We start from the raw sequence: 12,645 nt of genomic DNA, 5'->3' as shown, positions 1-12,645 counted from the left end.
GCTGGAAGTACTAATCCCTCACCTCATACACAATGATCAAGTCTGATTTATATTGGGTAGGCAAGGGGCAGATACCATGCGCAAAACTCCATCTCATCACCAGAGCTATCAGGAAACCCTGCCCTATTGTCGATAGATGCAGAAAAAGCCTTCGATAGAGTGGAGTGGGGATTTCTGAGAGCGGTTCTTTGCAAAGTGGGGATAGGGCTGAGATTTAGGAAGGGTATACAGGCGGTATACACATCCCCCAAAGCGTCTATCTCGGTCAACGGGGAATACTCCAGGTGGTTCGAACTAGGAAGAGGTACTAGACAGGGATGTCCCTTCTCCGCAATTCTCTTCGCGCTCTCCCTGGAACCGCTAGCCCAAAATATACGAGCCGACCCCAGAATAGAAGGCATGCGATTGGGGACTAGAGAATATAAGCTAGCACTTTATGCTGACGACATACTCTTACACATTACAAACCCCTCTGTATCCGTCCCGCATGCTCTCCAACTGTTAGAGGAATATGGCCAACTCTCTGGGTTTAAAGTAAACAAGTCTAAATCCATATTGTTCCCTTTACAGGGTACGCAAGAAGAAAACGAAACTAGGTATTCTCCCCTAGGCCTTAGACTTGAACACTCTGTGCTTAAATACTTAGGCATCCAGATCACTAAAAACCTAACGGATCTATATGAGGTTAACTTCCCCCCGCTCCTCCGCAGTTTTTCGGCTGACCTACAAAGATGGGACAAGCTTACAATTTCGTGGTTAGGACGGATTAACGCCATTAAAATGGTATGCCTCCCACGATTTCTGTACCCTTTTCAGATGTTACCTATCGAATTACCAAATGAGTTCTTCATAGAGGCCAAAAGGCTCATGTTGAGATTTCTCTGGCAGGGGAAGAAGGCGAGGATCGGGTATGATACCTTGACGCTTCCTAAGGACAAAGGAGGAGTGGGCCTTCCCGACCTGCGAGGATATTATAAAGCCTCACAATTACGTGTCCTTATCCCTCAATTGAGTGACCACAATCCCCTCCAGTGGATCCACATGGACAACCATTATTTCTCTCCAGCCACAGTGTCAGAATGGTTATGGACCCCCCGTAAGAGAATCCAGCGGAAAATCAAGGGCCATCCAATATTGAGTACTATATGGACAATCTGGCAACCAGGCAAAGGAATAAACAAGATTACCACCTGGCCGTCTCCACTGAGCCACCTATGGTCCCCTGGTATGAACGACCAAATACCCGACGTAGGTAGATTGCAACCCTGATACGAGGCGGGCCTCGAAAGAGTAGGGCAACTCCAGAGAAAAGACAGCTTCATATCTCTTCCAGACTTAACTAAAGCCCTAGGGATAGGCCCACTATCCACCTTCCAATACATTCAGATTAAAGGAGTCCTCACAAAACCTACGTGGAAGGAAAAGCTCCAGAGAGAACTCACCCCGTTCGAACAAATCTTGGACTCAGTCTGGACTTAAGGGTCTGATATCCTTAATGTATAGGGAACTTATCGAAGCAGATGCTGGGTCCACGGAACGTCTCAGGAGCCGATGGGGAAGGGACCTGGGGGAGGAGATGGACCCGGACCAATGGGAATTGATGTGTAAAGCTGCATCCAAAACATCCTTATCCACCCAATATAGATCACATGCCATTAAACTCTTACATCGATGGCAATACGATCCACTCAAGTTGTCCCGGATGTTCCAGACACTGAGCCCAAGATGCTGGCGAGAATGTGGAGAGACAGCCGACTACTGGCACATGTGGTGGAGCTGCCCACGCATAAAGGTATTCTGGGAGGAAGTCCTGACATGGATCAAAGACATAGATGGCATACAAAGAGATGCTGATCCACGTCTGACTCTTTGGACTGGAGAGAGATGAGGATGGATGGACCAGACTCAGAGGTCTTGCCCCACAGTTACCCCTCGCAGCCCGAGCGCTGCTGGTAACAAAATAGAAATCCAAAACAGTACCAAGTAAGAAAGAATGGGTCTGCCTATCAACCAACATCTACACAATGGAGATGATCACTGCTTCTTTGCACAACAAAGCGTCCCAATGCGAGACCTTATGGTCAGACTTCCGGAGTAAACATCTTTCAGAGACGACAGACTCCCAACCAGAGGATGACACTGGACCCTGAGTAAAAACAAAAATCTTACAGCCCTCATTGAGAAATGGTGTTGATCCCAGAACTGTAGAGGACCACATGATAAGTGGGTAGAACTCTATCCACTGTGATCATACCGACAGAGAAAAGGAATGTCGCAAAGATGTCTGCCCAGTTAGGGGGAGGGAGGTGGGAGGGTACGGGTTATGTTATTTTTGCCTGTTACAACCAAGGAACAGACTTGAATATAGCAACGATTTATTGAATGATGAGATTCTAATGCTGTTTCTCCAATGGAAACATATGCTAACAGTGATGTAACAAGTGAAATGCTTCAACTGCTCTTTTTTTTCTTTTTGTTTTTGTTGTTGTTTCAAAAGCAATAAAACCAAATTTAAAAAAAAAAAAGGCGAGTCTCTTGGCTTGGAAGGTAGTCGACCACTGGAATGAAAGAACCGAAGACGAGCTGGAAGAGGACGGCTGCTGCAACTCCTGGACTGTTGGTTTGCCTGGTGAAGGCCTGCTGCAGGTCTGAATCGCTAAGTTCATCTCGACAGAGAAAGCCCATCAAGGACGACTTATTCCTTCGAGTTGGTGGGACCAATCAACTCGTAAGCCACTTGGATAACATTCTTGGAGCTGGTTGTATTTTCCTCAGTGCTGCAGGAAACCAAATGGCCATGGAGAAGGACACCAGTTTGTGTGCTTGACGACAGCTACCGGAATCGAAGATTTGCCAGTTTTGTGACCAATCCCCGTGCAGTGCAGGAGTACCCCGACATCCTCCCTCTTGTCCCCATGACTGAGGCTCAGGAACAGCGAGATCTGCAGAAACTCCCAGGAATGCAAGTCCTCAGCTGCATCTTTTTATTCAAAATAAGGTACTGTGAAAACTCGACCGAGAGAACTTACCTCTCACTGCGAAAGTGCGTGAAACTTTGGCAACTTGCAGGCCTAATCAGCTTCTGACCAGACATATGAATCTATGAACTACTTCTGAGAACAGTGGTAAAGACTTTTCCGTTTAAATACCAGAACAGTTTTTACTTATACAAGACTCTAGCCCATTGACTTTGGCCTACCTATTGCATTGGACCAACTCCTCTGGTGAACTCAAACCATTTGCACTGTTTCGGAATAATTCTATTTGTTTTATTAACTTATGCCTTTTTGCTCCTACTTCAAATGGTCTGAACGCCATTTTGCTCCTCCTTCAAAGTAGTTTAAATGCCTCAGAACCGGATAGTGTGAAGTATTTTAGTATTTGTGTGTGATATTGATTGCCTCCTTTTAGTGAATGTTTTCTGACTGTAATAAATTAAGTGTTTTACCAAGAAACCTTGAGTATAAGTCTCTTTGAATAATTGTAATTGTAGACCTCTAACACCCTTAAAGCTCACATTCCCTCTTGAGATGACCCTGGCTACTCAGATCGCTACCAAAAACGTTGTGGTACAGACTTATACCAAAGGTTGGTTTTGCATAAACTTGTAGTCCTAGTTGTGTGTAGTGGTCCCAGAGGGTACTGCATGCAAACTTTGCCTAACAGGGACCCAAGTGGGAGGAGAGCGGTCAGACGACGTAAGAGGGGTGACCAGAGAAGATGAGGGAGGTCGAAATGGATGATGTTATCCAGCGTGCGTCTTCCAGAGTGGGTTGGACCAGAAAGAAGAATGGAGAGGGATTGTGAGGTCAATGGGAGGGCGGATGCTGTGCGCGGGGAGTCCAAATGGATGTTAGTCACCCAGGAGTAGCAGTTTGGAGGTGGTTGAGAGTAAGGAGGAACAGACAATCAGCCCAATCGGAGAAGTAGAGGATGCACCTGCGGCCGGTAAATCGTAGCAATGGTTAGGGTGGAGCAGGCCAATTTGCATACTAGGCTCTCAAAGGACGAATTGAGCGCGCATTTAGCTTCAGAAAGTAACGGAGTGCTTTAGTCCTAGGGGGAGGACACAGTGAGAGAAGCAGATACCAAGGGATCAATAAAAGGGAGTGGACAACTAACTGGTGAGGACAGGCAATTTGGCTGCAAGGGACCTACGATTAACCACGGGAGGAAACAAAGGTGAGCAGATCTCCCAATCTCTGGTAAGGTGGAGTGTTTTGTTGTTGTTGCCCTTGGCTTTAGGTAGAAGCCATTTCTTAAAGAGGAGGGTCTTTAGCTTGGTGCAGAAATGTTTGAGGTGATGTCGACAAAGAGGTTCCTGAGATGGAGGTGTAGACAACCCAGTCTTGTTTCTTTCCTTCCTGCACCGGCGGAGTTAGTCTGCACACGGCCTTGGTTCTTGCTTCTGATTTATTGTGCAAGTGATGATTGTGTTTGGGGAATGTGGGAGCGTCCCCAATGTGGCAGTTTGTTTTGTGGTAGGGGCTTCATCATTTGAGTTATTGATGGTGACAATACTGGCTTGTAGTTTTTGCAACATTATCCAATTTGCTATATTAATTTTGGAATAGGTTGTGACTGCAGCTTCAACGTGATTATCAGTGATCATATTGGCATAGACTGGTTGCAGCTTCATCACATTTTTGTATAGTGACTATTTGAGCATGGGTAGTATTCACAGTTTAGTGACCATAATGGCGTAGATTGTGGCCACAAAATGTAAGTGCTTTTGACTTGGGAGTGCTGGCATTTATTTTTTGACGCTGCTTCATGAAATGATTTACAGCATGCTGGGATATGGCATGGGATATAGCGCGGACAAAGCTGCTTAAGAATGACTTCACTGCAATGCAAGTTGTGAACTCTGGCATCATGAAAATATTGTCAAATGCTCCTGTGCACTGTTGGTGACTTGACTTCTACTGAGAACCACAATTTAAATTGTATTTTTGTATTTTTCTGTGCACCATTTCAACAGATTGATTCCCCCAACATTATTTAGGGCTATTTCTATTCTGCCTGCACTCATTTGTAGAATGTTAATGCTCCTGCACTAAATATAGCCACCTGATGCCTGAGTTTGTAAAGTTTACAATGCTGGTTCCCCTTCAGTAGCCAACCATCAGCCTGGCAAAAAGATGCCTTTGCTACTGCCATTTGCATATTACTGGCCGCACAGTGGCGGCTGGAACGTTTGGGTCCCAGGGGCTAGGCGCCATCCCCTGTAGTGAGACTTCAGTCAAAACATTGCATTTCACCTTGTGCAGCCTGCAGCAAAATCATCCGAATCATTGGGCATAAGTGAGTCTGTGGTGCAGGATAGGCTTCTGAAGGCTTGTGGGGAGGGGGGCATTTTGTTACGCCATCTGCTGTCCCAATGTTGTTCGATCTCAGTATCTCTGCAACCTCCATAAGTGACAGTGTATGCTAGCTCTAGCCAGAAACACCTGGAGAGCGTAACCACAAGACCCAGAGCCTTTGACTAGTCTGCCGAAGCTCCAAGGACCTTCCTGAGCACTGGGACCCAGAGTGTAGCTGCTTTAATAAAGTTACCGGTGTGGTCTGAATCCTATTCCTACCCCTGTTAGAACTGCTTAGCTCCTAGACTATGTCCTGCTCAGTCTGTCAGATCTGTTAGTTTCTCGTTTAGCCTAGTGCTTTACCAAACAGAAGATTGAAGAATATTATGTTTGGAACTGGTGGATTTAAACCGATCGTGGTCTTCAAGCGTTTCTAATATTCTCATCATGTGTACCAATCTTTTGATCTTGATGTGAATTCACCCGCCTGCAGAGATTTTTAACATTCACTGAAACTTCACTCTGCTATGGACAGTCTTTTTTAAAATGGATTTTACTTTGTATTTTGACCAACCTGCTCTCGTTGGAAGTGCTTGGCCTTCATAGCTAGATTGTTGCTTCCATTTCAGTGGAGCAGAGGCAAAATGAACCTTCTTTCTAGCTAGAAATGCATGTCTCTTGTCTTTCGCTAGAAGATGGGGAAACACGGACAGTTCCCTCTACCAGGAAGATCAAAACCAAGCCATAGGCTTGCAGTGAATCGCTAGTCTCATTATTTCTCCGTAGACTTATTCTTGTCCTTAATTCTCATTCCTAGCAGCAGGCTTAAACGTAGAAATGAGGAACGTGACCTTATTTTCTTCTAATTTCAGACACTTTGAAGAGATGAAAGATGATTCCATTGTCTGCAACATTGGCCACTTCGATTGCGAGATTGATGTGAAATGGTTGAATGAGAATGCAGCAAAGAAAGTTAACATTAAACCTCAGGTAAGTGGTGACATATTCCAGTTTTAAATTAGTTGATAGACCGCCATCTAGTGGTTGCTGTTGAATATTACTTTGCCACTGACTGTGTTGCCTCCCATAATGTTCCCCAGTGAGACTCTAAAAAAGTATCCCTTGTCATACAGGCTCCCACTCGTATAGGTCTGTACTACCAAAAGGTTTGATAGAATGGCAAAGCAGCCAGGCTTAATTTATGAGGATGTGAGCTGTAGGTAAGTACAATGAACCCAGTCAATAAATTAACCCAAATAAGCTTACACACTTGGAGTTATAGTAAAATATACATTTATTTTATGTACGCAAGGTAAATAAATGCTATTTTAGACTAACCAACACACATGGAAAACATCAGCAACAGGTTTATAGGTGACAGTCAATAGTAGTGGCTTGCACCAGCAATTTGCACAGTAAAATGACAGTTTCATTAATTTGGAGTCACTCAAAGATCTGTTGGAAGGAAGGAGGGTTGTTCAGCACTTGCAACAGCAATACACTGCTCAGTAATACTTTTCAATGGTTATAGTACTTTAGCAGCAAATACCTGACTTGGTTCTCCAAAGTCAGTTGAGGAGGGATGCAAGTGTCATGTAACAGTAGTAGAAAAGGCAACCGTTATTGGTTACTTGGTTACTTTCGAGTAAAATGCTGTAGTGGAATAAAGTCAATAGGAACCTTGGAAAGGACTCCTTATAGGTGCACAAGCTTTTGGGCCTGGGCAAAGGATATGGATTAACACCCAACCGCCTGGTATCGCTCTCCAGTCACACTGGGACGACCTGGGGCTAAAGCTAGTACTTCAAGCAGAACAGTGCCTTAGGTGTATTGAAGAAAATGCAGCTGGATTATTTCCAGTGCAGCAGCGATGAACCCTGTCTCCTTCGTCTGGTGATAAAAGGAGGAACTCTGGAAGGGATGTCACAGCAGCAGTCGCGAGAAAGGGCTCTCTGCAACGAATTCTTAGAGCTCAGTCTCTGTGATTGTGGTGCCTTTTTACATGCTCCAACAGTGAATGGTAACCGCCTGGTTGATCTGCCTTGATTCTGCACTCCTGTACTGTGGTGAGGGGTCTTTGAGGAGGGTTAATCTTGCCTCTGGAGGTATAACCGGATCTCTCAAAAGTGCTGTGATTTGTGCACTGGAAGACGATGCACTGCAACTTGGTCGGAGGTCCCCGAGTATTTGCGGGTTGCAGCCCTTGAAGGGCACAGCAAGTCTGGTGATGGCTCGTTCTTCAGCTTGTCTTATGGCTAGTTGGTACCACCAGCCAACTGGAACGAGTCCTTCGGAGCTCCTCTGTCGATTAGAAAAAGATGTCATGACAGCAGTGGTGTCTTTGTGGTGACTGGAAGGGTTTGCTTGCATCTCTGGTTATCTTCTGCTTCGGAGCTTCTGTTCCAGTGGTAGACTAGCCTTCTGCCTACAGAACCTCACCTTTTATCAGGTTTTGCCATTCATTCCTCTGCAAACTCTCCCTGCAGTTAATAGAAATAGCTGGGTGGCTGTCCAATCAGGACCGCCAGCCCCCAGTGCAAAATGGTTCCATTTAGGCACATCAGTAGAAAAAGGACAGGAGTTTCTAACTCCTCCCCTCATACACTGGAGTTTAGGCAGGGACACAAAGGCCAGAATGGTATAAGGGCTGAGAAGAACAAGTTACTTACCCATGGTAACGTTCTTTCGACGATGTTCCTCCCTTGTATCCAGCTTGCTGCTTTGGAAAAAGTTTTTCGAAGTGGAGGGCGCTGTTTGTAGATGCCTGGTCGAGTCAATGTCCCTTGAAGGTCTCCGTCCTCACTGGAATAAGTAGCGTGCCCAGCGCCCCTTGGTCAGTTCTGTTTTGAAGAGCAAAGAACTGTCTTGACGGTAACTCCCCTTGAGAGAGCGCAGACTGTAACCATAATGGCAGTTTTACTGTGGGGTTGATTGGAAGGGGCGATGAGGAATACGTGGGAGGAACATCCAGTCGAAAGAACGTTATTATGGGTAATTAACTTGTTCTTCGAATGGATTGTCTCCTTCCACGTATTACTTATCTTTGATACACTCCCAAAGCAGTTACCATATTCGGAGGAGGGAGTAAAATTGAAGTGATCAAGAAGGTGCAGAGTGCAGCACTGCCTTTCCAAAAACAGACTCTGGACTAGTGGAGGAATCAAGACTAGTATTTCGTAAAGGTGCGTGCAGACAACCATGTGGCAGCTGCACAAATATCCTTTACAGGAACTCCCTCTGCAAAGCAGACAAAGTTGCAATACCCTTGGTGGAGTGAGCCCTTAGAGGTTCTGGGGGGGTCTTAACACTCTGAAATTGCTAAAATAATCCATCTAGAGCTGGTTTGTTTGGAGATCGCTAGACCCATTTTACGACCTGTATAGCCCACAAACAACTGATCATTCTGTCTTGCTAACCTGGTAATGTAGAAACTCAGTGCACACTTAGGGTAGATTCTGTGAAGCCTTTCTTCCTCTTTTCCCGGGTGTGGTGGAGTATAAAAGGGTGGTAAGGTTATTTTCCGAGTGGTGTGAAATTCAGAAACAACCTTGGAGAAATGTAGGCTTCACTTTCAATACCACTCTTTGTGACAAACAGTATGAGGAGGCTTGCAGGATAAAACCTGTTGCTCACTCACCCTTCGGGCAGATGTTATAGCCACTAAGAACTGTTTTCAAGGTGAGAAGTTGTAATGGGTAAGAGTAAAGAGGCTCAAAAGGAGCACCCATTAGATAGTGTAAAACAAATTAAGATCCCACAGTGGGACTTGGAAAGGAGTCAGAGGATCTACATTAGTTAATCCTTTTAAGAATTGGATTACAAGTGGAATCTTAAAATAGACTTCCTCTGCAGTGCGCTTGAAGATGGATAGCACTGCTAGATATCCTTTGATCCAATCTGGAGCCCTAGAATTGCCAAGTGTACAAGGAAAGAGAACACCATCGGTGTATTGCATGAGAAATGGTCAACATTCTTCTCTCTACACCAGCTGCAGAACTTATTGCAGCGGTATAAAGATTTGGTTGCTGGTCTTCTGGCTGAAAGCAACACCTCCATTACGTCGTCCGAGAGGTCCCAATCCTTGTATCTCAACCTCTCAAACCATTTGTGAAGGCTGAGAGTCCTGATATCTGGATGGAGAACCCGACTCTCCGCTCTTGAGAAGGTCCTCACTTAGTGGAAGACGAATCGGAGGGCAAATCGGAGGGCAGATGAACATGTCCAGAAGGTCCAGGTACCACAACGTCCTGGCCAAATCTGGGGCAATTAGGATCATGGATTTCCTGAACCTTCTCAACCTCCTTATGTGAGGAATGACTGGGATTGGAGGAAACGCATAAAGTGGAAATTACCAGTCCACCACGAACACGTCTCCTAGAGCTCCTCTTGGGGGGTCGGGGGGAGTGATTCCCTTGAGCAGTACAGTTCACACTTCGGTTGACACTGGTCGCAAACGGATCCACTTGAGGGGTTCCCCAAAGGACGAAGTTCTCTTGAACGACTTCCTGAGCTAGTTCCCACTCGTGGGAGACTGCTCTGCCTGCTCAGAGCGTCCGCTGTCGTGTTCTCTCTGGCTAGGTGAACTACAGATGGATCAATTCCTTTTTGTAATGCCCAGAATAAGAGCTGCATTGCCTCTCTGTACAGAGATAGTGACCCTACACCTCCTCTTTGATGAGGTAGTACATGGCCACTGTATTGTCCGGCATGATCAGGGCGTTCTTTCCTCATACAGATGGCAGGAAGGCCTTCAGCGCTAGTGTGACTGCCCTCAGCGGTTGATATGTAGTCTGGATTCTGATGGAGACCAACGCCCACTGATGGTCAAGTCGTTGGTATGGGCTCCCCACCCCGTGAGTGAGGCGTCCGTCACTACTTTTCTCTCCGGCCATTGTTGCTAAAAAGGTTCTCCTTTCAAGATGTTTTCCCCAACAGGCCTGCCACTGAAGATCCAGGGAGACTGTCTGGGATTTGTAGGAGATCAAACATCCTTCCTAAGAATTGTGACCTCTGAGTCCTGAGAGCCCACTGGAGAGATCTCATTCTCAGGCAAGCCTCTGGCACCAGAAAAATGCAGGATGCCATGAGACTGAACAACCTCAGAAAATCGAAGGCTTGTAGATATTGGGCATTGTCGAATGCCACCTCTGGTGGCGAGGCTTTTCCCATGGAATCATTCAGGATTGCTCTGATGAATTGGAGTCTTTGTGAAGATATCATTTGGGACTTGTTGACGTTTAGGGAGAAGCCTAGCTTGTGGAGGGAGTGGAGAATATAGCTGAGGTGATCCAGGGCTTGTTCTAGGGAACTGGCCCTGTTCAGCCAGTCATCCAGGTAGTGATAGATGTGAATCCCCCCCTCTCCCGAGACTCGCTGCCACTACCGGCATTAGCTTGGTGGAAACCCCACGGGCAGAGGTTAGCCCAAATGGCAGAAACTGATGGTGAGAGTTGCCAATGGCGAACCGCAGGTGCTGTCTGTGCTTGTGATGGATCGGCACATGAAATTGAGCATCCTGGAGGTCCAATGATACCAACCAATCCTGAAGCTGGAGGGACTGAAGGATATGAGAAAGGGTTACCATCTTGAACTTATCCTTCCTTAGGAACTTGTTGAAGTCTCTGGGTCTCACTCCTCCGTCCTTCTTTGGAATTGGAAAATAAGGGGAGTACCAACCCTTGTTCCTCTCCGCTACAGGTTCTATAGCACCTTTCTCCAGCAGGGTTCAAATCTCCTGCATAAGGAGCGGATCCGTAATCTTCAAATTGTTGTCTCTTGCTGGATGACTGAGGCTTTGGCATGAAAGGAAGGCAGTAACCTTGGGCAACTGTTTCCAATGCCCAAGCATCTGAAGTAATAGCATGCCATTTTATCAGATGCTGTGATAACCTGCCTCCTACCGCCGTCTTGTGATGTAAGACCTCAGATTTTGGAGCGGCTGACAGAGGCCGAGGGTAAAGCAGCCCCTGCTGTTTCGGTCTTAGTACCCCACCCTCCGACCCCCCCCTTCCTTGTGCACTACAGGGAATCGTCTGACCTCTTTGAGCTGGCTGTCCTCCGCCTTTTCCAAATGCGGAATAGCAAAAGTGCTTACTTCTCCAGGGCGCACCTGTGGGGTGCTTAATCGTTTGCCTTATTGCAGCTCCAACAGATTTGGCCGCCGCTTTGGATGTTTGCAACCTCTCCAAATTTTCATCAGCTTTGTTCCCAAATAGATGGGTGCTATCAAAGGGCATGTTGAGAAGTCTGCACTGAATGTCTGGGGCAAATCCTCACTTCTGCAACCAAGCAAATCTGCGGATTACCGTACTAGCTGCCATGGCTCTGCTGATGCTGTCAACAGTTGAGACCGAACTGGAGGGATTCGCACATAGCGTCCTTCCCATCCTTGACAAGGTTCAATAAACGGTCTTGTTCCTCCCCTTTGGGAATGTGGTCAGCCGCCATCCAGTCTCAAAGGATGTGGGTAAACCCCTCCAGCGTGCACGTCGCATTAGCAGATTTCAACACCATACTACCGGCCGAGAGAAACCTCTTTCCATTGCATCATATTTTTTTTGTCATCCCTGTCTTGTGGGATAAGCATTTTGTTTGCCAGAAGAGGTAGCTACCTGTACTACCATGCTTTCTGGAGTCTGATATTTCGACAGGTACAGAGGGTCAGCAGACTAAGCTCTGTATTTGTCTGTTAGCCTTTTATTGACTGCTGGGACAACCTCGTGTGTTGACAGAGGAGGGTAGCTTCCAACTGGGAGAGTCCTATGAAATGGGACAATAGGGTCTTCCTGTAGTCCTTTAGTATTTCTGTGAAGTCATCCTAGATGTGGGCCTGGACCATCCCATGCATTCCGTAACTCTAGTCATGAGTAGTCTATAGTTACCTCCAGCATGATCCCCTGGATCTGCCTTACCATATTCTACTTCAGGGGATGTGTCAATGCCACTTGCCTCATGTAAGGAGTCCTGTAGGTTTTATATTCAAGTTCCTCTGGAGCAGACCAAATGGTCTTTCCTTTTCAGATGAGTGTTGAGCATCCTCATAAATGGGAGTCTTAAAATACTCGGACGAGGTTGAGGAGTGTAAATCCTCTCAAAAGAAGGCGCTATGGAAGTCCTAATGGGAGCTGACCATGTCGATTTTGTCGGCTTTGACAAAACTGTCAACGGCTTCGAAGGTTTCCCCGAAGTCGTCGATGGCTTCGAAACAAATGTCTAGGCTTTCGACGAGAACGTCGAGGTAATTGTTGTATGCGGCATAAAGGATGTCGATACTCAAGGCGTCTAAGTCTTTCCTTCGATTTTGGCGCCAAGGGCGTCGATGATGCACTCTTGGGTTTGCCGT

At 46.3% G+C, this 12,645-nt stretch overlaps 1 protein-coding gene across 1 annotated transcript in view; it reads left to right on the top strand.

Moving 5' to 3' along the window:
• Nucleotides 1-12,645, top strand: part of AHCY (adenosylhomocysteinase) — a 403,130-nt gene that overhangs the window by 295,519 nt on the left and 94,966 nt on the right. The window contains exon 8 of the mRNA XM_069652263.1: nucleotides 6,176-6,293. Within this exon, the coding sequence (XP_069508364.1) occupies nucleotides 6,176-6,293 (118 nt within the window). The remainder of the gene's footprint in view (nucleotides 1-6,175; nucleotides 6,294-12,645) is intronic.

This window comes from Ambystoma mexicanum, chromosome 3p, assembly GCF_040938575.1.
Source record: "Ambystoma mexicanum isolate Mex_15411 chromosome 3p, UKY_AmexF1_1, whole genome shotgun sequence".
NCBI classification, from domain to species: Eukaryota; Metazoa; Chordata; class Amphibia; order Caudata; family Ambystomatidae; genus Ambystoma; species Ambystoma mexicanum.
Note: the sequence above shows the minus strand (reverse complement) of the source record. Positions and strands in the feature narration are given on the sequence as shown.